General features: G+C 40.8%; 2 protein-coding genes across 3 annotated transcripts; one reads left to right on the top strand and one right to left on the bottom strand.

Moving 5' to 3' along the window:
• Positions 1–352: 352 nt before the first annotated feature.
• LOC136846467 (ribosomal biogenesis factor-like) lies at positions 353–12,239 on the bottom strand. Its single transcript, XM_067117266.1, has 3 exons — positions 12,032–12,239; positions 7,516–7,652; positions 353–552 (listed from the first exon to the last, which is right to left on the bottom strand). Exons 2-3 carry the CDS (start codon positions 7,642–7,644, stop codon positions 409–411), a joined length of 273 nt encoding a protein of 90 aa, XP_066973367.1. The 5' UTR covers positions 7,645–7,652; positions 12,032–12,239; the 3' UTR covers positions 353–408.
• Positions 12,240–14,146: 1,907 nt separating this feature from the next.
• On the top strand, positions 14,147–20,091 carry LOC136846392 (uncharacterized). 2 transcript variants are annotated; one of them, XM_067117190.1, is made up of 5 exons: positions 14,147–15,646; positions 16,435–16,755; positions 17,003–17,068; positions 19,607–19,699; positions 19,923–20,091. In XM_067117190.1, the coding sequence occupies exons 1-5, from the start codon at positions 14,903–14,905 to the stop codon at positions 20,010–20,012; spliced, it is 1,314 nt and encodes a 437-aa protein (XP_066973291.1). In that variant the 5' UTR covers positions 14,147–14,902; the 3' UTR covers positions 20,013–20,091. The 2 variants fall into 2 exon arrangements, with proteins under 2 accessions (XP_066973291.1, XP_066973290.1); XM_067117189.1 differs by having other exon boundaries at positions 14,148–15,646; positions 16,432–16,755.
• The last annotated feature ends 1,990 nt before the right edge of the window (positions 20,092–22,081 follow it).

The raw sequence follows: 22,081 nt of genomic DNA, 5'->3' as shown, positions 1-22,081 counted from the left end.
ACACCTGTTGTTGTTCACTTTACTTGCTCAAAAAATAATGCTAACTAAAAAACACAACCACCATACATACAGTAACGAAGATAAAAGAAGAATCGACTTGATAGTTGGTCAGAGTGCCGTAAGACATCTTAACTTGCCCTCAGCCACAGAAAATGTAACTGATGACAACATGTGAGTACCAGGTTCCCCCAACTCACCACCCTATCACCAGTTAACTGCCCAGTTACCAACTAGGTAGTTAACTGATTCAAGCTTATACGGTGGTTAATCATATATAAAAGGATATAGTTTGTATTCTCACGGGAACAACGATGTTTTATTTGCACGTCGCCAGGGAAATGAAACACATGGAAAAAAATAAATATAATTATTTAGATGTATGGTATTTAGAAAATGCTTAATATAAATTCAATCAGATTCCATAGGTTGTGCTTGATTAGAAACTACTGGAACCTCTTTCTGAGTGTCTCCTTTCTTCACCTGGAGGGCCTGACGGAAATCATTCACTTTTTTATCCAATGCCTCAATAGCCTCTCGGTTCCCAATTTTAAGCTACAAAAGAAAAGAAAAAGATAAAAACTTCTAAGAACTTCAAACAAACAATTCTACAGTCCTCAGCATTCTAAAAAGTCTATAGTTTTAAGGTATTTAAATCTATAAGCTTGCTATAATCATCAACCCTTCATCATTTACCATGGCAATATCAAAATGCCAAAACAAAAGAAAGGTTTGGAACATGATATTTTATGATAAACAAAGTTTTGTTATACTTTTACCCGGGCAGATATATACTTAGCTATAGTCTCCACGCTCCCCACAGAATTTCAAACCGCAATAATGCACAGGTAGGTCAGGGTGATCAACTATACCCGCCGCTGGGTGGCGGAATAGGGGAACCATTCCTGCTTAATCAGATTTTCTTCCACCTGTCTCCTGAGGGGAGGCTGGGCGGGTTATCATCGTATATATCTGTCGTAGTAAGTATGTACAAAACTTTATTTTATCATAAAAATATCATTTTTGTACATGCAACTTACCCACAGATATACTTAGCTGAATGGGCACCCTTGGAGGAGGGTAAGAGACAGAAAATAACTAAAAAAACGGGAAACAATATATGTTGTAGGGATAAAACAAAACCATGGTTTCACTCGATTGGGCAGAAGACTTCATGGATACTGTCTATGAGTCTGCTTGCCTCAGAGCTTCTCGTAGCGAGATGACCCAGATCACAGCCCTGATCGTGCCAATGGGGGATGACCCACCAACATGGCCGAGCCTATGCCGATCGTGGCCGTGCTGGGGCTGACCCAATTTACATGACCGAGCCTACACCTGAATCGATCAATGGGGGCTATCCCTCTTACACACAGAGCTAGGTGTCCATACAAATTACAGAACATGACAACCAATCCCACTCACCTGACTCAACTAACCTTGTTAGTGATAAGAATTGAAAGGGGGAAGTATAATTCCATCACCCTTTCAACCAAATCCATATAAAAAAACACACACCACCAAGCTTAAAAAACAACTAAATTAACTAAACTAAATAGGATTGGATTCAGCTCCCTGTCCCAGCACCGAATCCGCAGATACGTACGCTCCTAGAGAGAAGCACTTATCATAATGCTACTTCCTCTAATATCTCGTAGAAGTAATGATGCGAACGTTGAATTACACTCTCCAATAGGTTGCCTCTAAAATAGACTGAGAGACAACGCCTGTGAAAAGCCAAGGAAGTAGCAATGGCTCACTTCGTGTGCTTTCACCTAAGGAGCGCAAAGTGCTCATCCTCACACATGAGATATGCGCTCTGATGATGTCCCATTAAAAAAATGATAGCGCATTCCTTTGAGATCGCCGTGAAGGACTCCTGACAGAGCACCAAAGACTTTCAACCGATCCTCCCAGAGAGGATTTCTTCTTTCTAAGTAGAATTTAAGGCTCCTGACAGGCATAGAGTCCTCCAACCCATGTCCCGTCACAGAAGAAAGACCTTTAATTCAAAGGTTCTTGGCCACGGTTTAGAAGGATTTCTCATTCTTCTGGCTAGAAATAATGGTTTAAAGGAGTTGCTACAGTCAACCTCCCTAAACCAACTTTGCTGCCTAAGGCTTGTATTTCACTTATTCTTAGCTGAGGCAAGGGGCAAAGAGGAAAAGTGACTTCCCCTGGTGAGGTCCCTGAAGAAGCTTGGATGAGAGGCCCAATTTTTTAGACATTAAGAATTTCAAAACTATGTCTAGATTCCAACTGGGAGGTTTCAAGTCCCAACTTTGACGCTTCAAAAGACCTTATAAGGTCAGTGAAGGCCCTGTTTTCCGAGATATTCAGATCTCTGTGTCTGAAAACTGAAGATATTATACCTGCATCCCTTAATTGTGATACAGCGAGAAGGTGGGCTGTTCCTCAGGAAGATAAAGAAATCAGCAATGTTTGTCACAGAGGTACTGGAAGAGGATAATTATTGGTCCTGCAATTATCTTCTCTAAAGACTTCCACTCGACTTGGTAGACGAGAAGGGTTGAGGATCTTCTGCTCTTGCAATAGCTCTCGTGAGTTTAAAGGGAAACCTTCGCTTCCACCCAGATCCGATAGTCTGGAAGGCAGTTAGACTGAGAGCGGGAGATTTTGTGGAATCTGCTGAAGTGGGGTTGTTTGAGAAGATCGTTCCAGTGGGAAGCGACCTTGGAAAATCTACTATCCATCTGCAATCTCTGTGAACCAGTCTTGAGCTGGCCAAAACGGAGCGCTACCAGTGCCAGTCTCGCGCCTCCGATGATGCAAACTCTTTCTTACCACTTCTCCTAGGATCTTGAATGGGGAAGGGACATCCGCCTCTTAATCTCTGTCCAATCTTAGGAAGATTATCACGCAACTGCTCTCGGTCCGATATCGGAGAGCAGTAGCTTAGCCTTGCATTCCAGTGGGTTGCAAAGGTCGATGTTATCCGCCTTCCCACAGGTTCCACAGTCTTCGTGAGACTTCTGAATGGAGAGTCCACTCTGGTGGGAAGGACCTGATCCTTCCTGCCGAGAAGGTCGGGCCTCACATTCCCTCTCCCTCTCCTGTACAAATCTGGTGAGAGCCTGATCCTCCTCTCTCCTGCCCATAACAGCAACGTTGCCGCTTCTTCGTAGCGGGAGAAGGAGTGTCCCTCCTGTTTCATATAAGCCAGGGTGTCGTGTTGTCTGAGCTCTGTCTGGGACTACTTGTCCTGCAAGTGCATACGAACCTCGGAACTTGATGAGAATAAATGAACTGCTGATAGCTCCTTTCTTGTTGATGTGCCAGTTCACCTGGTCTCCCTCCCAGGTGCCTGACACTTCTTCTCGACCCCCAGCGTTAAGTTCCATCCCTAATTCGAAAGGCCTGAGGACAACATCAGGGGTAGGGCCTGGGTAAACTGAAGAGACAGTCCTTGCATAATTTTCGAGGGTCTAAATCCACCAGTTGAGATCCTCTCTTTATCTCTTGGGTCCGAAATTTGGAACAAAGTTACAAGTCCCCAGACTCTGTCCCAACTCCTTAGGAAAACTGAAGAGGTCCTGTATGAAGTTTCTCCCTAAGGAGACGAACTGTCCAGCGGAGGAAATGGTCCCCAGCAAACTCATCCACTCCCTCGCTGAACAATGCTTTCTCTCCCAGAAAACTGTCACCTTTTCTATGCAGCGACTCATTCTCTCTTGGGATGGAAAGGCGGAAAACCCGAGAATCCATCAGAATCCCCAGGCAAACAATGCCTGCCGCGGAACAACCTGGGATTTCAGTTTACTAATATCCAAGGACTTCCATGCATTTAGGTGATCGATATACTCCAGACAACTGTCCTTTGATTGAGCTCGAATCAGCCAATTGTCGATACATTGATATCCCCACCTCTAAGTGAAGCCAGCGTGCCACGCTCCTAAGATGCCCGTGGAACACGGGGCCGCGTAAAGACCGGCTATTGCGTGGGACCTGAATTGAAAAACTTTTCCGAATCACCAACCTCGGAACTTTCTGACGAGGGATGAATGGGAACGTAAAGTGTTGGCCTGCAGGTCCAGGAGACCATCCAATCCCCTGACGAAGAGCTGCAAGAACCTGAGGAGGTAGTCTCCATTTTGAATTTCGCCTTGATTATGAAGAAATTCAGGCTTACATCCAGAACCGTCTCCAACCCCCGAGGATTTCGACCAGAAAAGACGGTAAAACCCCGGGGTTTTGGCGGTCTGAACCGTTCTATTGCTTTTCTAACATTTGTTCCACCGCTAGAAAAAGAGCCTGGTTCTTGATGGATCCTCAGAAGGGCGGATAACTCCTGGGAGTTGAGGTTGAAGAGGAATTTTCCGAAGGATAAGGTAGCCTCTCTAAAAATGGAGAGGGACCAGTCGTCCGCCTCCTCCCAGCCCAGACCCCGGCGACCAGGCAGTCTGCACCGACCAATGCCTGAGTACTGCTCTCTTCATTTGGTCCTTCTGATAGAACGAGAAGACCTTCCTCTCTCCTCTGGTCTTTTGCTCCTGAAGGAGGGTCTGGACGAAGGACCACCCCGAAAGTGGCTCCTGAAAGGGAGCCTCTTGGCTAAAGGGATTGCAGGTCTGACCCTCTTCGGCATCAGCCAAAGGTCTTGTGTCGCTTTTCAGATAAAGAGCGAGAAACTTCCCTTCACCAAGTTTTGAGGAAAAGGTGAGGAGAAAAAAGGGAGCAACAGAAGAGGAGGATCTCTGAAGAGGAGACACAGACTTCGTGAGGAAAGAGCTGAATACGACTTTCTTCAGAATAGCAGTCTGGCATTGCTGCAGCACTGCTGAACTGTCTTCACCAAGCTCATTCAAGCAAGACAAAACACTAATAAGTCATCCAAACACAGGAATTCGGGATCCTGAGTCTGCTGGCCAAAGTCTGGGGCAGAGATCAAATCCATAAAGTTGAAGACCCACAATCCTAAAGACCTTGAGGACATCCATTTCACTCTATTCCCTAAGTCGCTCGCTGAAGCAAGGGAAAGTCTCTGAGGAGTCAACTAGATTAGAGAAATCATAACAGCAGATGTGGGGGAGCCCAACCCCATAGGCTCCTTGGTCTCATACCACATTCCTGATTTTCCCAGAAGTTTCAAAGGAGGGAAAGAGAAAACCGTCTTACTTGCATCCTTCTTAGACTGCATCCACTCCCCTACTCCTTCTTTAAAGGCCTCTCATCGAAATCGTAGGGGCGATCTTATTAAAAACGAAGAGGGTCTAGGTTGGATTTGGTGCTGTCCTACAAAGATCCCGGAGAAGGAGGGGCAGTGAAGGACAAAGAGAATCTCCAACTCCTGAATTAAACCAAGCCAACCGCTTGTAATCCAAACCCAGCCTCTTAGAGAATCTGGAAACTTCCTCCCAGCAGGCAGGTGGATAAATGCAGAGAAGAAGAGCGCCTATCAGGAGAAGCGAGTTCTGAAGGAGAAGCAATCTGAAATGAACAGGAGTGCGGAGTGATGAGCGCCCGACCCGGACGGGCGCCTGTCAGGAGAGGGGGTCCTGTCCCACTGGATGGGAGGAGCCTTCCCAGGGAGGGAGGCCCTAAAACGAGGGCGCTTGGTAGGAGAGCGGCGCCTGCCGGAAGGAGGGAGCTTGGAAGACGACGAGCGCCTGCCCAAAGGAGAAGTACAGTGAGGCGAAATGCGCCTGGAAGGAGAGGCGCTTCTCTCCGATGACGAGCGCCTGGAAGAAGTGCGCCTGCTGGGAGACTGGCGCCTGTTCGGCTAAGAGCCGCCTACTTCAGACGAAGAAAACTTGTTACCCAAGGAAGCTGGCAGGAGAAGATACGAGCTGAAAGAGAGCTTCCCTGAACTCTTGACAGGAAGAAAGTCATCCTCCTACGAGAAGAGGAGTCCTTAGCAAGAGATCCAACAAGCGCCGACATAAACTCGCTCCTGGAGGCCAACAAACCTCTTTCTGCCGAATCCACCCCTGATGGAGAGGTGAGGAGGGGATCTACGAGCTCTCTTCCTGACAATAGGAGAATCCTCCGGGAAGCTTCAGGCCCGAGTCCAAACGCCTACTCCCAGGAGCCTCTCTCCAAGATCTCTTCAAAGGGCGCGACTCTCAGCCGAACCCAACCACGCCCTCGAGAAGACGCGCCAGACGACGGAAATCACTTTCAGGATGCTCTTTTCTATGGCGCAGCATCCAAGGCAGCCTGGGACGCAACAACAGGAGAGCCCGCCGGGCGACGCCTGATCGCTGGATGCTCTACATCCTCCCCATGCTTTCTGACATTCCCTCCTCCACTGGTCCTGGGAGTTTGAAGAGGCTCCAGGTTTGTGAGCAACAAGTGAGCCGAACAGACGCTCCACAACACTGGGGATACTACACATATCACTGTCACTTACCTTCCTTCATCACAGCAAGAGTTGCGTATTTCATTACCTAAGAAGTTCCGCTTCATCGCAGCTATTTCAGAGGACGTAATCCACAGGTTCGGAGTGAAGGAGAAGGCTGGAAACCAAAGGATTAGAGAGTCTACTGGGTTAATTTCAAAATCGCACTAGCAGAGCGAGACTACTCAGCTTCTGGAGGAAATTTCTAACTCTTATCCTTTTCAAGCTTCTTCAGATAAGAAGACAAAACCTTCCATTCCTGATCAGACAATTTCTCACACTCCTTGCACCTATTGTCCGAAGAACAATCATTCCCCCTACACCTCATACATACAGTGTGAGGGTCTACCGAAGCTTTCGGCAACCTCACCTTACATTCTTGCCTAGCACACACACGGAACACAGGCGAAACATTAACGTCAGACATCTTAAAGAACAATTCAAAAGCAAATCCAAAAAACAGTCCACAATAGCGTATGCCAAACCAAAGATCCAATACTGCCACCAAAATCAGGCTAAAAAGATCCCCTCAGCAAGCGAAAAAACGAAAATCAAAGCAGGAGAACCGCGCCAGGATACGAACTGAGGCTGGCAGAGAAACGATGGTCAATGTCCACGCATCCTGACGGCGGGCATGGCTGGATCACCTGACCCACCTGGTGCGTAAGGCGGTGCCGCGAAGCCTTGAATTCTGTCGGGAACGTCGGAGACTATAGCTAAGTATATATCTGACGGGTAAGTTGCATGTACAAAATTTTAGATTTGTACACTATGAGCAACGGATATCATACAAAGACCTATCAACATTAACTTTACTGAAGAGATTTGGGAATCCTGAAATTTTCTAAGTAACGCCTGCACTGACTTATCGAAAATCCTTATAACAGAAAGTGAAAGAGAGTCTACCTATTATGTGTAAATTCACTTTGATAACAATATAGTTAAGCCTCATTTCTATGAAACTGATGAAGAAATAAGGGTAGGAAATTAAAGCACACGTAACCTCAATTTTCAGTACAACAATAGAAAGAGAATTTCCTCAATATTCCTTCCAAATCACACACTCCCATTACTTGCAAAATACTTAATTTTTAGGTCTCACACCATGAAGTGCATATGGTGTAAAAAAATATTGATTCCGACAATACGTAACAACTTACCTTTTTTAAATTTGTCTTGACTGGCTTGGCCTTAGTTTTTGCTTTGAGGGCGGCTCCACTTCCAGCTTTCTTGTAAATTGGATTCCCTGACTTCAGAGGATTTCCTTTATTTACCTTGTTTTTACCCATGATGTGTCCTATATGAAATAGAGTACAGTACAGTGCTCAGTTATGCATCATTTGGGTTCCATAATTTCCTAATTTTCTTTAAAATCAAATTTACCATTTAGCATTTGGCTGTTATCATAGTTTGCTCTGCATACCTACTTTACATAATAGCTTATTTACCATAAAACATGAATACTTTAAAGACTTTCATAGTAAAACTAAGTTCCATAAAATTACAGTATTTAGAACACACAGAAATGATCAACAAAATACAGAAGCAGTGGTATGCTGTCAAACTTTGTTCCCTAATAATAATTGCCACCTAGTGGGGCCATGCTTCATAACAGAGTAAAAAAAAAGTGCCACCTTATGGAACCATTCTTTAAAACATATTAGTTAAAAGCATCTCTTGCAAGGTAAGTTCTTGTGGAGGAGCAATTATTCAAAATCTCAATGAATTCTTATGAAAATATCAGTAACACTGATTTCAGTGCTAACTCTTTTCTGTATCGAAAACAGAGAGACAGAGTGAGATGCCTCTGAATTCTCACTAATAAAACCTTGGAGAGACAAGGGCTGCCCCAAAGAAGAGTAGCTTTAAGATAGCATGCATGATTGTGATGTCTAATGCATCGTGGACAATTCAGCACATACTCGGCCTGATTGCTGCCTTGCAGAGGGAGGAAGACAAGGAGAAGGGGCCAGAAGCTTACCCATTCAACTCCCAGCTTTGTGCTATTTGAGTGCTTTATGCAAAATCCTTTTTTGTCAGAGAAAAGCTTATAGACTATACATCAGCTGCTACAGGCCCTAAGGAGAAGGGTCCATGGACTTGTAGGCAATGTCCCTAGGGGTAAAATGAGGTAAAGGTAGTCTGGCACTGCCAAAACCTGTGCCCATTACCTGTGAACCAAAGAGTATTATGAATGATTACGGACAGGCCAACATGCCTAGCTTCAAGCCCTTATCTGGATTGGACAATTATTTTCCTCACCAAGAGATGAAGTTTGTCCATTTGACTGCTTCATTTAGCCAAAACGAATGGGTATCCTGGACACTACTATCTTGTGCATGTCAGTAACACAAAAAAGAACACAACACTGGCTATAAATAATCAAATCTTCATTAGACAATGCCATGGAGCTTGCACTGGGCTCAAAAGCATCTCATCTGCCTCCCTGCAAACAAAGGGAGAGGACCAAAATATTCTTAAATCTCTTGTCAGAGACTCATGGGTTCTGAGTTTGCCACAAACTCATGAATGTGAACAAGAGGGAACCAGTCCCTCTGTGAGCCATGTAAGATACAAGAGGCTGAGCAACTTGTCAACATGCTATGATGAGGCTAAGGCTAGCAGAGCAAGCATTGAGCTGAGATCTTGATCTGAGGCATCTCTAAAGAGCTCTCCAGTGCTTGAGCTAGGCTGCAGAGAGTAACATCTCACTTAGGAGGCCAAAGCTAATGAAGTGGGTAAAACTGTTCAAAGCTCCTAAAAGTGGACAACTCTACCAAGGATGAGAGGTTAGTGCCCTTTAGTCAGAAGACCTGGCTCAAAGCTGGAGTTTATGCTGTGGATGATAAAGTAATATCTCTTAAAACACAAGTCTCAGCATATATTGCTGCTGGGTAATTAAGTTACTTGATCTTAGTATATATTAGATTCTGTATTTTCTGTTATATTACAAGGTTTGTCTTGATTTTTCTGATTTTGTATCAAAGGCTGTTTGATGTTCGCAATTTAGGTATCATCATTCTTGGCTGAGTAAATGCTGCTTGTGTCCATTTCCATTTTCTACTAGGTTTTGTTGACTGTGTTCAAAGTGGATTTAGGCATATAGAGAAGAAGGACCTCAGAAAATACAGTAAAAATGGAAATCACTCAATTAATATTCCAGTACTGAACTATTTTGAGTGATTTCTTTTCTGGTTGATCTTCAATGTTGGACATGGTTAAAAATGGCCCATTCCTGAAGGAGGCAAGATACATACTTAATATGGTAGAGGTCTTTCCTCATGTAAATATGGAAACCTCCTCCTGCAACAGGACATGGAAAATTATATATCAAATGGTTTTTAAGATCATCTTGTTTGGGTCTTGGATTATTTCTTATTAGGTTATGTGATTTATTATGCACATAATGTATATTTTTCTTGTAATGCTTTCTTCAGACAATTTCACATTCTTTTTTAATCTGATACATAATGATTTTACAATTCTATTTTTTCAGTGGCAGTGTCTTGGTTGGGGTTAGACCAGTCTAATGCACCACTTATCCATAACTTTTTCAAACTGATAATCGATAACAAGTTACTGAAGTCATTGCTGACTACGATTTGATGAACCCTATCTAATTCTCGCTGGGTAGCTTTCCAAGTCATGCAATGGGCCAGGGTACTTCATGCATGAGCATCTATTACTCTTACTAGTATCTTTTGGGTACATACTCCATTTAAATTTAAGCCTTCATTTGTAGGTTTAGTATAAACAGAAGTTGCCCAAATGATGACGACCATAAGGAGGTAATTACAACCCCACTGAAGCATTGGAGCCATACACCAGCTTTTTGTGGACATACAAGACAAAAAGCCACCTTTAAAAGATGTCATTAGGGACAGCAAGATTATTATTATGGGAGACATCACTGCTGAGGCAGTGGGCCTTGCCCTGCAAATAGCAACAGGTGTCTGTATGTTTCCCCCTCTACCAGAGGGAACAGACTGACAAGTGCAAGAGGCCCTTGGAAGAATGAAAATTCTGGTATGAACCACTCATGATCACAGGGAACTCATCAGCATCCACCTTTCAGTAACAATACCACATCTCTTACTAATATTATTTTAATCATAGTGATAGATCACCTGATTTGCCTTTATAAACCACTGTAAAACCTGTATTACCTTGATGGCAGCCATAAAGTAACAGTAGAGACTACTGCCTGTAGAAGTAAATAAATGGAACATAATATACTGTAGGAGCAACTTTTGTCTTTCCCTAAATTCTAACTTTATAAATCAAAACTAACATAAACAAAGAGCTTAAAAATTCCAAGTAGGTAAAGACATTTGTCAGAGCAAATGTTAGTAATTGTAAAATTGCAAAAGATATGAGCGCAAGTTTTATACTAAGCATGTTAAGGAAACTTATGATTACAACAAAAAATTCCAACCTTGAGTAATAGCTTAAAATAAAACAGGCTTTTATCTAAAATAATAACTAAATGTGTTATGCTTTTGTTATTACAATATAATGTATTATTTGGTAATCCTACAAAAAAGCTCAGCAGGGCACCGTGTTTATTACCAGCCCCTTAGGGATGGAATGTAAAAACAATAGTAAGACAGTAAATTTCTCTATTTATCTCACCTTTATTGCACTAAATACTGTGAACCCTTTTCTCTTCTGTTCAGTCAAACAATAAACTTTAAACCATTATGTGATACTGGAGTTTCTGTGCTGTGATTTTAAATCTCCTTAACATGATTAGTATAAAACTCATGCTTACATGTGCTGCAAATTTACCGTTACCGAAATATTTACCATCTTTTGTTTATGTTTTATCATTCACTCCAATGGGGCTGGTACTGAACACAGTGCTCATGGAAGTGGTGCTGGTATTAAAGTAAAACTGTACAGAAAAAGAAACAAATGTCAGAAACGTTCAAAGCACACACTGAAATTTAGGAAAATTATATTTTCAAGTTCAAAATGTGATAATGGTTTAAAAAATTTTACAAAAAATTTTGTTAGTCTAATAAACAATAGGCTTATCTCCTACTGGGCTCATCTTTTGAGTTACTTATTATCCAATTTACAAGTATTCATTCCACATTTATGCATAGCCTAGTAAATATTTACAAATTTTTGGAGGTTTAGAAGTGGCCACCTAAATTTAGTGTAACCAAGCCTGTGGTCTATGTTTAAAAGTAGCATTCATCATCCTGAATTATAACGGGGCCTACCAGCAGGCTGAGATGATAACGTGACTCATGTTGTACACTATCACTAATCACAGGCCTATATTTTAATTAGGGCACTGAATTGAATTGAATACAGAATTTAGGCCAAAGGCCAAGCACTGGGACCTATGAGGTCATTCTGCGCTGAAAAAGAAATTGACAGTAAAAGGTCTGGTAGGTGTAACAGGAAGAAAACCTCGCAGTTGCACTATGAAACAATTGTTAGAGAGGGTGGAAAGTAGGCTACGTTGGAAGAAAGAGAATAAGTATGGAACGAAAGATATTAGACAACTAGGGACCGACGGCACGCTCCAAAGAACCTTAAACAATGTCTGCAGTGCACCGAATGAGGTGCACGGACGGCACTAACCACCTGGCCTACGGGGTGTACTTGGGACATGCTTACGACAAAGTAGACGATGCTTAGGCTACCATCATTAAAGTTTCTTACCTAGGCCTAAGTCGTGGTAAAGTTGTCTAATATCTAAGGTTTCTCAAGGAACTGACGTTCTTGTTTGTTCTTCGTAGACGCTGAACCTGCACAGACTAACGAAGTTATGAACAACGAGAGAATGACAAAATTTAAGATATGTGCACAACATTCAACACGTCCTTACATGTGACATATTCAACAGTAGCTATACATAGGCGCGTCCTTTGTAACAGCGCACCCGATTCAAGTACCTACGCATTTACGTTCATGGGTATTATGGAAGGGAAAGCTAGGCTTGGACTGATTGGATGAGGTTTGAAATTTACTCTATATAACAAAAGAAGGACTGTGATACACATTTCACTCTCCAGGAGTATAAGTAAAAAATGAGCTGAAATACATGAATCAAACATGATCCAAGATTGAAAAATCGAAGTCATATTGATGAGGATTATATATATATATATATATATATATATATATATATATATATATATATATATATATATATATATATATATATGTAACTTAACGTAAATTAATTTGTTTTGAATAAGCCACTTTGGCAGTAATTATTCTTTTGGAACGTACTACCCATTTCATTGTTGTATAGTTTTAAAAATGAGCTTGTTTTATTTTCACGTTTGGTTTTGGCTTCATCCGGAGCTGTATCAAGGACAAGTTGTTTTCTGGACCATTATCATTGTGGAGCCTGCCTGATTTTTGGATTACGATACCTGCCTTTATTCAGCTGCTGCTGCTGTCCTCCTTTGGGAGATTGAATTTATTCAGCTTCGCCCTTGGTTCAGTTAAAAAACTAAATTACCTGTCGGATTCAAATCGTCTTGCGACGTAAAATTATTTCTCCAGTCTACGCCCTTGGTTTAATTATTAGCCAAGGGGACCTCATGTAGCTTTCAGTTTATTTTATTTTTGGTTTAGTTGTAATAAGATAGGTTATTCTGTCTTTTTCGACATCCTATTACTTTCAGACCCTCTCTAAATTGTAATTGTATAGTCTATCTTAATTTGGTGTAAGAGTATTCGATGTTTTCATGTGCATTTAATGTTTTTGTAAGAGGCACATTTCTTTCTAAAAAGTTTGTATTAAATATTATATAACTTGTACTACCCATTCATATAGAAAAAAGAAGCCATCAACTTATCAAGCAAGTTGCCTGGGAATAGAATTTATAGGAAGATAAACGGCTTCAGTTAAAAAATAAATGCATTCAAAATTAAAATGGGAAAACCACGTATTTCGGTGTTGCTTGAACCAGATAGATTGGAAGGAATATTAACACTGATGGTAAGACGGAAATGGGAGTGTGTGATTTGGAAGGAATATTGAGAAAATTCTCTTTCTATTGTCAATTCATACAACCATAAAAGCCCTTTCAATGTTTTTAAGGGATAAAATGTCTACAGGAGTAAGAAAAGGCTCTATGTTGCTTTTTCATTACCAGATATGATAGCAAAAATCAGTATAAACAAAGACAGACCACCCCACAAAAAGGTTGGGTATGATCTTTGGGAAAGGAGAAACAAAAGGGCGAGTGTAGATTCGAATTATTAGCGACAGCCAAAAAAGGCCCTCGTGCTATTGATTAGGAAATTAAGATAAAAAAGTAAGAAGGGCAAAAGGGTCCCAAGCAATAATTCAGGAGATGAAGCAAGAATCAAAGGTACCCAAGTTTTATCACTTTACAAATCAGGATTCAGTGCTCAACGCAAGATCCTTTTAAATATCCTGGGAACATTAAAAGTACACAAAGAACTCCCTGAATTTCCGAAGAATAAATTGATGGACCGAGAGACCATCGGTCGATCTCAGTCAATGAACCATTTGTTAGTAATAAGAAAAGTGTTAAGGATCTAATCTTGGTTCAGCACTGAAAAAAGTGGGGAAAACTTAACTTTCTACAATAACACTATACCGAAAAACATTCGAAGCGTAACGTAATAAAGGGTGATTTTTTTTACAAAACACAGAAGGAATGTAAGCCTATATGTTTTATGCAAAGAATAAGAACAGTTTTTTTCGAATGGATAAAAGCAAAGTACTGTGTTACTGAATACCTTTTACTTTATCAACACTTACCTGTTTCCAAATTTCTCTATTTCACATACCGTTCAAACGATTTGAAACATTTGCAGGCTCATCAAAATTTAAACCAGCAATGCTTGGCACTTTACAACTTTTCAGTAAATTGGTTTATTCTCCCAAAGTCCACTCCTTCGTTACGTGATGATTGATGAGCAATCATAGGCTATTCAGTCATATTCTAATCACTTGAAAAACGATTGGAAGACTTGGGAAATTCAAAAGATGAATGACTTAAGTGATAAGGAAGACACAAAAGCAGAAAGAACCTCTCGCAACGATGAAGAGGTCTTGTTATTCAAGAATATCCTTTTCAGCAGTCTTACCACTAACAGGAGGAGGCCATTAACTTCATTAATGACAAGAGGCGTTCTTCCTCACTCATTATTCAGTCGCTGTGGGAAGGGCCGATGTCATGATCGATAGTCAAGAGGTATTTCAGCTCCTCTTGAGACTTTCTTACGTCATGGAAGATTGTCAGTTATGACTTGTCAGTATTGTTATGCGGTCCCCCATTCCTTCAGTGTTCGCCTTTTGTTTTCAGCGCCCGCCATTGCTCTCTTCCTCTTAGTTAACTGTTCGTGCATCTTTCCTAACTCAGCGTTGCTAGACTGAACACGATGCAGTTAAGGTGAGAGAGCCAGAAGGGTTAACATATTTACAAAGGCCTACAACCGAATAAGCCTCTTCTGACTGACGGAATATTACATATCGTAGCCTCAGGTATAAAACGCCAGACAAATCTATTCAATCAACTCCTGATGAAGTGCAACCAAGAATTCTAAATGAGCATCATGAGGTGTCGATCTTTTTCACTCATGGTGATTTTATTGTTTACAATGAAAGCGCTAGGAGGGTTTCCTTACAGATGGGGATACCAGGAAGGTTTCTTAAAAGTTCAGAAGTCCAGTCTTGCTACTGTCTGGTCTCTGGTGGTGTCGACGGCATTGACCTCAGCGTCCATGGCAAGTGTCGTAACGGCTCCCAAAGACCCGACGAGCAACACCTCGATGGTGAGCACGTACATCCTCAATTACGTTTCTTATATCATCATGTTCCTGTTCTTTCCATACGTCACCCTAAGAAGCTCCAGGTTAGCAGATATTCTTCGCATGATTGGCAATGAGGAAGTTGATATCAGGAGGTCATTCCTCACCTGCAAAGGTGACTACTTTCTGGCCGTCTACGTGTCGGGCACAGCTGCTGCATTTTGCTATATTAATTACGACGCGATGAGAGAAATCTTCGCCACTTTCGACGACAAAAGGTTCTTTGTCTACAAGATTTGTGCTTCGACGTGCGACTGTTTATGCGAAGTCGTTGTGGTCATCATGAGTCTCCTGATTTATGTGCTGTTGAAGTTGTTGAGTCTCGAGTCCATGGAAATTGTAGAATCTCTCTGTCAGACCTTCATACAGTCCTTACATCCTTATTCTAGAGAAGACGAAAGGAGGAGATTGTTTGATTCCAGAAGCCAATGGACTACGGTAGAAGGAGGATTCAAGCTATCGCAGACTTTTCTTCAGTCTGTGAGTATGGTTATTTTAGTATTTTCCCAGTTATTTGCACAAACCCTCTGCATCCTTTGGTCATGCTGAACACTTGTTCTCTTGACTATGCTTTAGTCATCACTATCATTTTCAGCAACAGCCATTTTCTGCTTTCCGGAGGCTTTCCTACTTTTGCATCAAGACCCATGCATTCGGTTCAGTTTACATTTTAGCTCACTCTCCTTAATTTACTTTTTATGTCCTTCACTCTTGCTACCATCACCCTTGTCCATCGACATGGCCAGATCATTTTTATCTCGTCATTTGATTATATCTAATTTTGTCAATACCCTTCAGTATTTACAATCCCAATCAAACATTATAAGAAGGAAATCTCGAAGCAATACTTTAATTTTCGTTGCTGGCTAATAATCAGATCTAGTTGATGGATCGAGGATCGAGTTTGCTTTTAATATGTTTAGAATACGAGGCAGAATTGCTCAAGTAAAACTCCTTGGTGACCATCCTCTCTTTTTCTTTAACTTTGATTGCCAAGATTACATTTCCTTTTAAGAATGTTTGTTGAAATGAAATACATTTTAATTCGTTACATGGATTAAACATGGATAAAGATATCAATTTGCCTACGGTTTTTTCTCTGTATTCTGTTTGTATAGCTTCTCAAGTTTTATCTCAGATTTTTTTTTTCACAAAATTCACTGTTTGCCTGCAGCTGGGAAATTAATCATGAAGGCAGAATGCATGTTCTAAGTAACCCCAACTTCTCTCAACAACGTATTTATTTATTTGTTCATCTATTTTAGCAGAAAAACTATGGAAGAAGACAGAGGAGAGCCAATGATGGACGGGAAGAACCTTTCCTTCCAAAAGAAGCCTTGGCAAGCGGCGGAAAGAGACGCTGCCGCGAGATAGCTCGTCGACTGCTGGCTTTCGACGACATCGTTCTCAAGATCGTAACCTACTCGTCTCCTCTCATCATTATGGTTCTCCTCAGTGGAACTGTCAATGCAACGACAATGCTTTACCTCACCAGCCAACATATGTCGACATATTACGTTCTCTATAGTGCTCTGAAAGCCCTCAGCATCATCAACATCGCCCGGTTGCCGGACGTTCTCAAATATAAGGTGGGATTCAGGGTTATTTTAATCGTTTGTGACCCATCAAAGTAAAGTTTTTACACTTGAAGGGAAAATAAACAACTATGGATGTCCTCTCGTGCTTAAATTATTTACTTATGCAAGTATGAAGACTTAATGCATAATATGTGTGTGTGATCTGAAAGTGTTCTGACGCTTAGCTCTGTTAACAAGATTTTTAGTCTCAAACCAGCATATCTTTTAGCACATCTCTGAATGATTTTCATACTTTCAGCGTGAATACTGCCTTCGCCAGATACGTAAGATTCTATCAACAACCAGGGTAACAAACGCGGAAGAGGTAAATCTTTTATTTTTCGTTTTTGGTAACTGTAGGAATTTTTCAGAATTGCTAAATGACTTGAACAAGAGACCTTACATTGAAATTGTTTTATGAATCCAGATTTAAAGATTTCCTCTAATCACAAAAAAATTCACGTTTTCCTCCAATTTGAATATATCCAGATTTAAAGATTCCTTTCAACTAAAGCAAATCCAGATTTGTAGATTTCTTATAACTAGAACAAATCCAGATTTACAGAATTCCTCTTATTGGAGCAGATCCGGATTTACAGCGTTCAATAAATAAAACAATCCCTATTTATCAATTTACTCCCAAGTGGAACAGGAGCACGCTGCCTGGGACTAGTGACTCCCACAGGGGTTCGTAGGGTACCCAGGTTACTCCAGTACATCCTGATACGACTCACAAGTGTAACTATTTAGCGAAAATGTCTTCAAAAACTAAATTCACTCTTCACTGCTGTCATTAATGTGAATTAGTTTTAAGGTCAATGATTAATAGAAAAAAGTCATTATGAGCCCTACCAACTGATTAAATATATTTTAGTGTCCTATTACAAAGAAATAGTTCTCGTTAGTTTTTCCTGACTCATACAATCTTTCTTCTCTACAGATACGGCTATGTCCTTCACCCTTCTTCCTTTATTTTCTTTTATCTTATTTTCTTCGGACCTGGGCTAGAAAGGGTTAGTTTGCTGCCTCATCTCTGCGGCCAGCGCTTTCTTGTTACAAAATTTACGCCTTTTCTGGATACATCACACCCCTTCGCAGCTGGCGAGGACTCAAACCATCGTACCGTGGGCGACCATGTTACTGCGGGAGCGCTGTCAGCTGCAAGAACAGTCAGTCAGTTAACTGAGCTATTGACGCACAACTTCGGTTTCCGTCAGACCGGTGGGAAATTTTTTGTTATGGAAACAAAATAATGATAATGCACCGCGTGAATTGACACAGTTCCGCGCACAGCGATGTCGCGAGTGGTAAAGCTGGCGTAGTTTTTGCTTAAGGATGTATCTCGTTTAATTTGAATCATTACCTATGCAATGTAGGTCATGTTTTTGCTTAAGTTTGTATGTGCGTCTTCTGCTGACATTGTATGTTAGCAGGATTTGTGTAGATTCTTACGAAAATTTGACCGTAGATGGGCCTAGTAACTAGTGATTCGTTCTTTGGAAGAGGCAGAACTATAATTTCTGGGAAGAAGAACTCTTTTTGCAAGTGTGGGACGGCTCGGCCAGCCACATTTCAAATACCCTACGCTTAAATCTTACGCACCATTATTATAAATATTAGTAACCAAATTTGATACTTTCGCAAAGAAAGTTTCCCTTGAGATATAGTCTCCTCTAAACATGTAAGATTTTAAGGGGCTCCTGGCATCTCACCGTTTTCGGTCGATAGAACTTTTTTGTTGCAGAGTTGCGACGCTTGGAAATATGCTCTCCTTGAGTTTTTTTTTTTAACTGATCCAGATATGACTGTTTACAGTAAGAGCAGTGCTGGAAGCAGTCCGAGTGCCACTGACACGGTTTTGATGAAATGTTGACAGATGGCGCTTATATTGGTATGCATTTTTGCAGTAGACGACAGAAATTAAGCGCAAAAACGCGTATAGAATAAAAGACAATAGAAGAAGCGTCGTTGGTAGGTGATTATACATTTCAAAAGTTTAACACTGGTAAAAATTCCAAGTACTTAGGTGCATTTTGCTTACATTTTAAATCCTGTCTCCAGAGAACATGAACACACGCTTGATTATTAAAACGTTCAGGGTGCAATAACATGCCAAGTAAAGGAAGGCTGCTAATTGATTCGCGGTAATCAGGAGGGAAATGAAGCCGTCAACGCGTAGTGCACTTTTCTTACACTTCTGTAACTGACATAATCAATACGCAACTTCAAAATATAAGAAAATTGCCTGAAGTGAACGAAGGTGACATTAATGATAAGCGTGTTCTTTGATATAGTGTCCTATTATGCTGGATTGATATTCATGGTACTCTACAATCTCTAACCAAGGGCTAGAACTTCTATTCTTGTCTATCAGGTCTTTTCATGTTAGGCTAAGCTTACTTTATGAAAACACTGTCTCTTGCTCGTTGGAAAGTACTAGAATGGGTGATTGTTCTCAAGGCTGGTAAACAGGATACCTATATGGACTCTCGTGTTATTTACGTTACTTAACTTGGGTTGCTTTTATCCAAGGGCGTTAATCTTTAACCAGAACAGTTGTCATGGTTAATGTTTACAAGTATCTCCTTCTGTTTCCTGCTTTCTTTTTCGTGCTCATGTATTTATTGATAATTTTGTTTTTGCTGCTGATTGATAAGTTATTAATTAAATTCTGCTCTGTCTTGAAACCCTAAATATGGTTTACCATCTTTTTGAAACGAAGGACTTTATCTTAATAAAATAATGCAAGAAGTTGAGCACAGTAATAATGGCATTGCCAGCATTGGCAGTAGTCATTGTAGTACAATGGCGTATAATGACGATAGTAGTCAGGACAACAGATAAAGTTAAATGATCTCTTCAGGTGAGCTTGCTGCACTTGGAGAGACTGCTGAAAGCCAGTCCCGAATTCCACGTCTGTCAGCTGTTCACTCTAGACAGCCGCATTCTTCTACCAGTAAGTCTTCAAACTGTAATCTGGGAATTCGAACTTAAAATAGCAATAAGATAAATGAAATAAATAAGGAAAATAAAAATAAAATTAAGAGGACACATTTCAGACATTTCTTCCTTTTCACGATTAACATTAATGTTGCTAGTGTTTATGTTTTCGTATCCTTGTCACTATAAAAAAATAATTTCATCATTACAAGAGATTATGATCATTAATGTCATTTCAGGTCGGTCATGCTGTTGTCACTTACGTTGTGATCTGTTTCCAGTTTGGGTACTCTGAGCACCCGCCAAATAGTTTCAATGTCACCACATAAGAAGTAGTGCAGACGATTCGTCGATCTTGACAGAAAATCCTTCGGTATCCATAGCTAAAAGGACTCCTCTGGGTACCTGAATGAACAAGAGAGAGAGAGAGAGAGAGAGAGAGAGAGAGAGAGAGAGAGAGAGAGAGAGAATTTGTTGTCGATGGTCGTGAAACTTGAAATCTATGATATGCTAATGGTAAAAATATACCTTTTAATGAACTCAATCAGTTTTCGAGTTCATCATTACACGTGTTTTGTTTCCTAGGAATAGCTATCAAGGATTTACGAACGTTTTTCAGTTAAGTAAAAAACATTCCCAATACAGTAGTGACCTTGTACATTGTCTTTGTTAAAGGAGGCCCAGTTTAATTTCCTGTTATTGAAATGAGATTTACAAAGTGGTTGATGTGGAAATTTTCTTCACAGGTTGCAAGGGGCAGCAAAGGCCGATTTGTTTTTCCTCCAGAACCACTATCTAGAATAAAAACAATATATAAAGACATTTATGAATAAAGAAATTCAATAATTTTCATAGTATCTTTTGTGTTCTTTCCAACGGTATAAACAGTGTTGTAACTGAAAAAACGTTATGATGAAAATAAGCACGAAAAACATTTTCTGAATAGTAGGTGTCAAATTTGATCTTATCTGATGTTACGTATGTATTTATAACAGTCTCAGTTCTGATCCCTCAATGGGAGAATCATCATCTCGTCGGTAAACGTGCCTCCGGAGGTGAAGTGGGGCATGCCCGTAAACCTGGCTGGCCAATGACTTTCCTTACAGCAAGTGGACCAATCCTACACGTCAAAGTCTTGGAACTGCAATTCTTCTTGAACTAAGCATAAAGATTTTTCAGTGACACTGATTGGTGATTACGGCCGAATTCGTCTCAGCGCTCACTTTTCAGACAGCATTTTCCAGTTCCCTGTCCGTACAAGAGAGATACCCTGCTGCCCTTTTGGCGTTAATGTCGAACTTTAAGAGTACCATCCACTTTTGACTTGTAGACGTCAATGGCCTTTCCATCCTTGGGAACCACGGTGCCCACAGGTGTGTTTGTAGAGTTCCGCTAGAAACCAATCTACAGACGAAGGTTGTGACTTCGGCTACGACGGAGGATACCTTGTAATAAAATGGGGCCATCTAGCAGATAACAATAAGAGAGCCTTTCTCGGGTGCTGGGGAGTCTGTATTGAGTGCCAGGAAACTACACAGAAGCAATAGTAGGCACAGAATTACTTCAAACGTATGATCTTTTATGAACGTTCCGTATTGCTGTATTTCATACTACGTTAACCGGCTTGGTTGTGGTGTGACTGATTACATTTAAGTTGGTGTTAGTAACGTTGCAGCAGTGGGAACTGTTGCGGTTCTAAGATATTCGGTGCTACTTTGGCTTGTTTTCTACTCGTCACCTACTCCGAGGTACTAGCACTAAACACCGTATGGTAAATGTAAAGCAGACGGCCGCACGAAGATATCGTTTATTAATATTAATTTGTCGACCATACAATGTAGAAATGAGTGTATTTAATACTTTGACCTAGGAGGGGCTAGTACTAAACACGGCGTCCCAAGGAGTTTCCGCCATGTTTAGTACTAGCACCTCTGAGTCGACGCGTAGATAACAAGCCAAAGTAGCACCATATATTCTTAGTCAAGTTGCACAGTCAATGCCTGACTGGTGAAACCTGTTGTAAGTTCCAGTTGCTCATTGATTTCTGTATTGGTAAAGATAAATTAACACCAAGGGAGTGTATTTATTATTGACTAGGTGTTTTCATTCTTTTTGGAACAGACTTCACTTCATCTTATCATTAAATTGTTTAGGTCTTGTATTTTACTGAACAAGATCTAGTATATTCATTAGAACAAACCCTTCAGGTAGTCTTTATACAAGGGAAGAATATTATTTTGGTGGTCTAGGGTAAATTACTGAATAATAAAAATGAATAAAACAGGGTGTTTTCATTAGACTGGGAAGAAGCTTGGAGCGTTTACAGAAGACACGGTGGGAATTGTATGCAGGTACTGTTGAGCCAATTCTCATTTATGAAAGTGAAGTATGGACGTTG

This window comes from Macrobrachium rosenbergii, chromosome 15 (genome assembly GCF_040412425.1).
Source record: "Macrobrachium rosenbergii isolate ZJJX-2024 chromosome 15, ASM4041242v1, whole genome shotgun sequence".
Lineage (NCBI taxonomy): Eukaryota > Metazoa > Arthropoda > Malacostraca > Decapoda > Palaemonidae > Macrobrachium > Macrobrachium rosenbergii.
Note: the sequence above shows the minus strand (reverse complement) of the source record. Positions and strands in the feature narration are given on the sequence as shown.

Bases quoted from the DNA above. Each gene is read 5' to 3' on its own strand.
- LOC136846467 (XM_067117266.1), bottom strand. From the start codon at position 7,644: ATGGGTAAAAACAAGGTAAATAAAGGAAATCCTCTGAAGTCAGGGAAT. The intron at 553-7,515 runs GTAAGTTGTTAC...TTTCTTTTGTAG, and splicing joins TCAAGACAAATTTAAAAAAG to CTTAAAATTGGGAACCGAGA.
- LOC136846392 (XM_067117189.1), top strand. From the start codon at position 14,903: ATGAGCATCATGAGGTGTCGATCTTTTTCACTCATGGTGATTTTATTG. The intron at 17,069-19,606 runs GTAAATCTTTTA...TGATCTCTTCAG, and splicing joins GGGTAACAAACGCGGAAGAG to GTGAGCTTGCTGCACTTGGA. The intron at 19,700-19,922 runs GTAAGTCTTCAA...ATGTCATTTCAG, and splicing joins ACAGCCGCATTCTTCTACCA to GTCGGTCATGCTGTTGTCAC.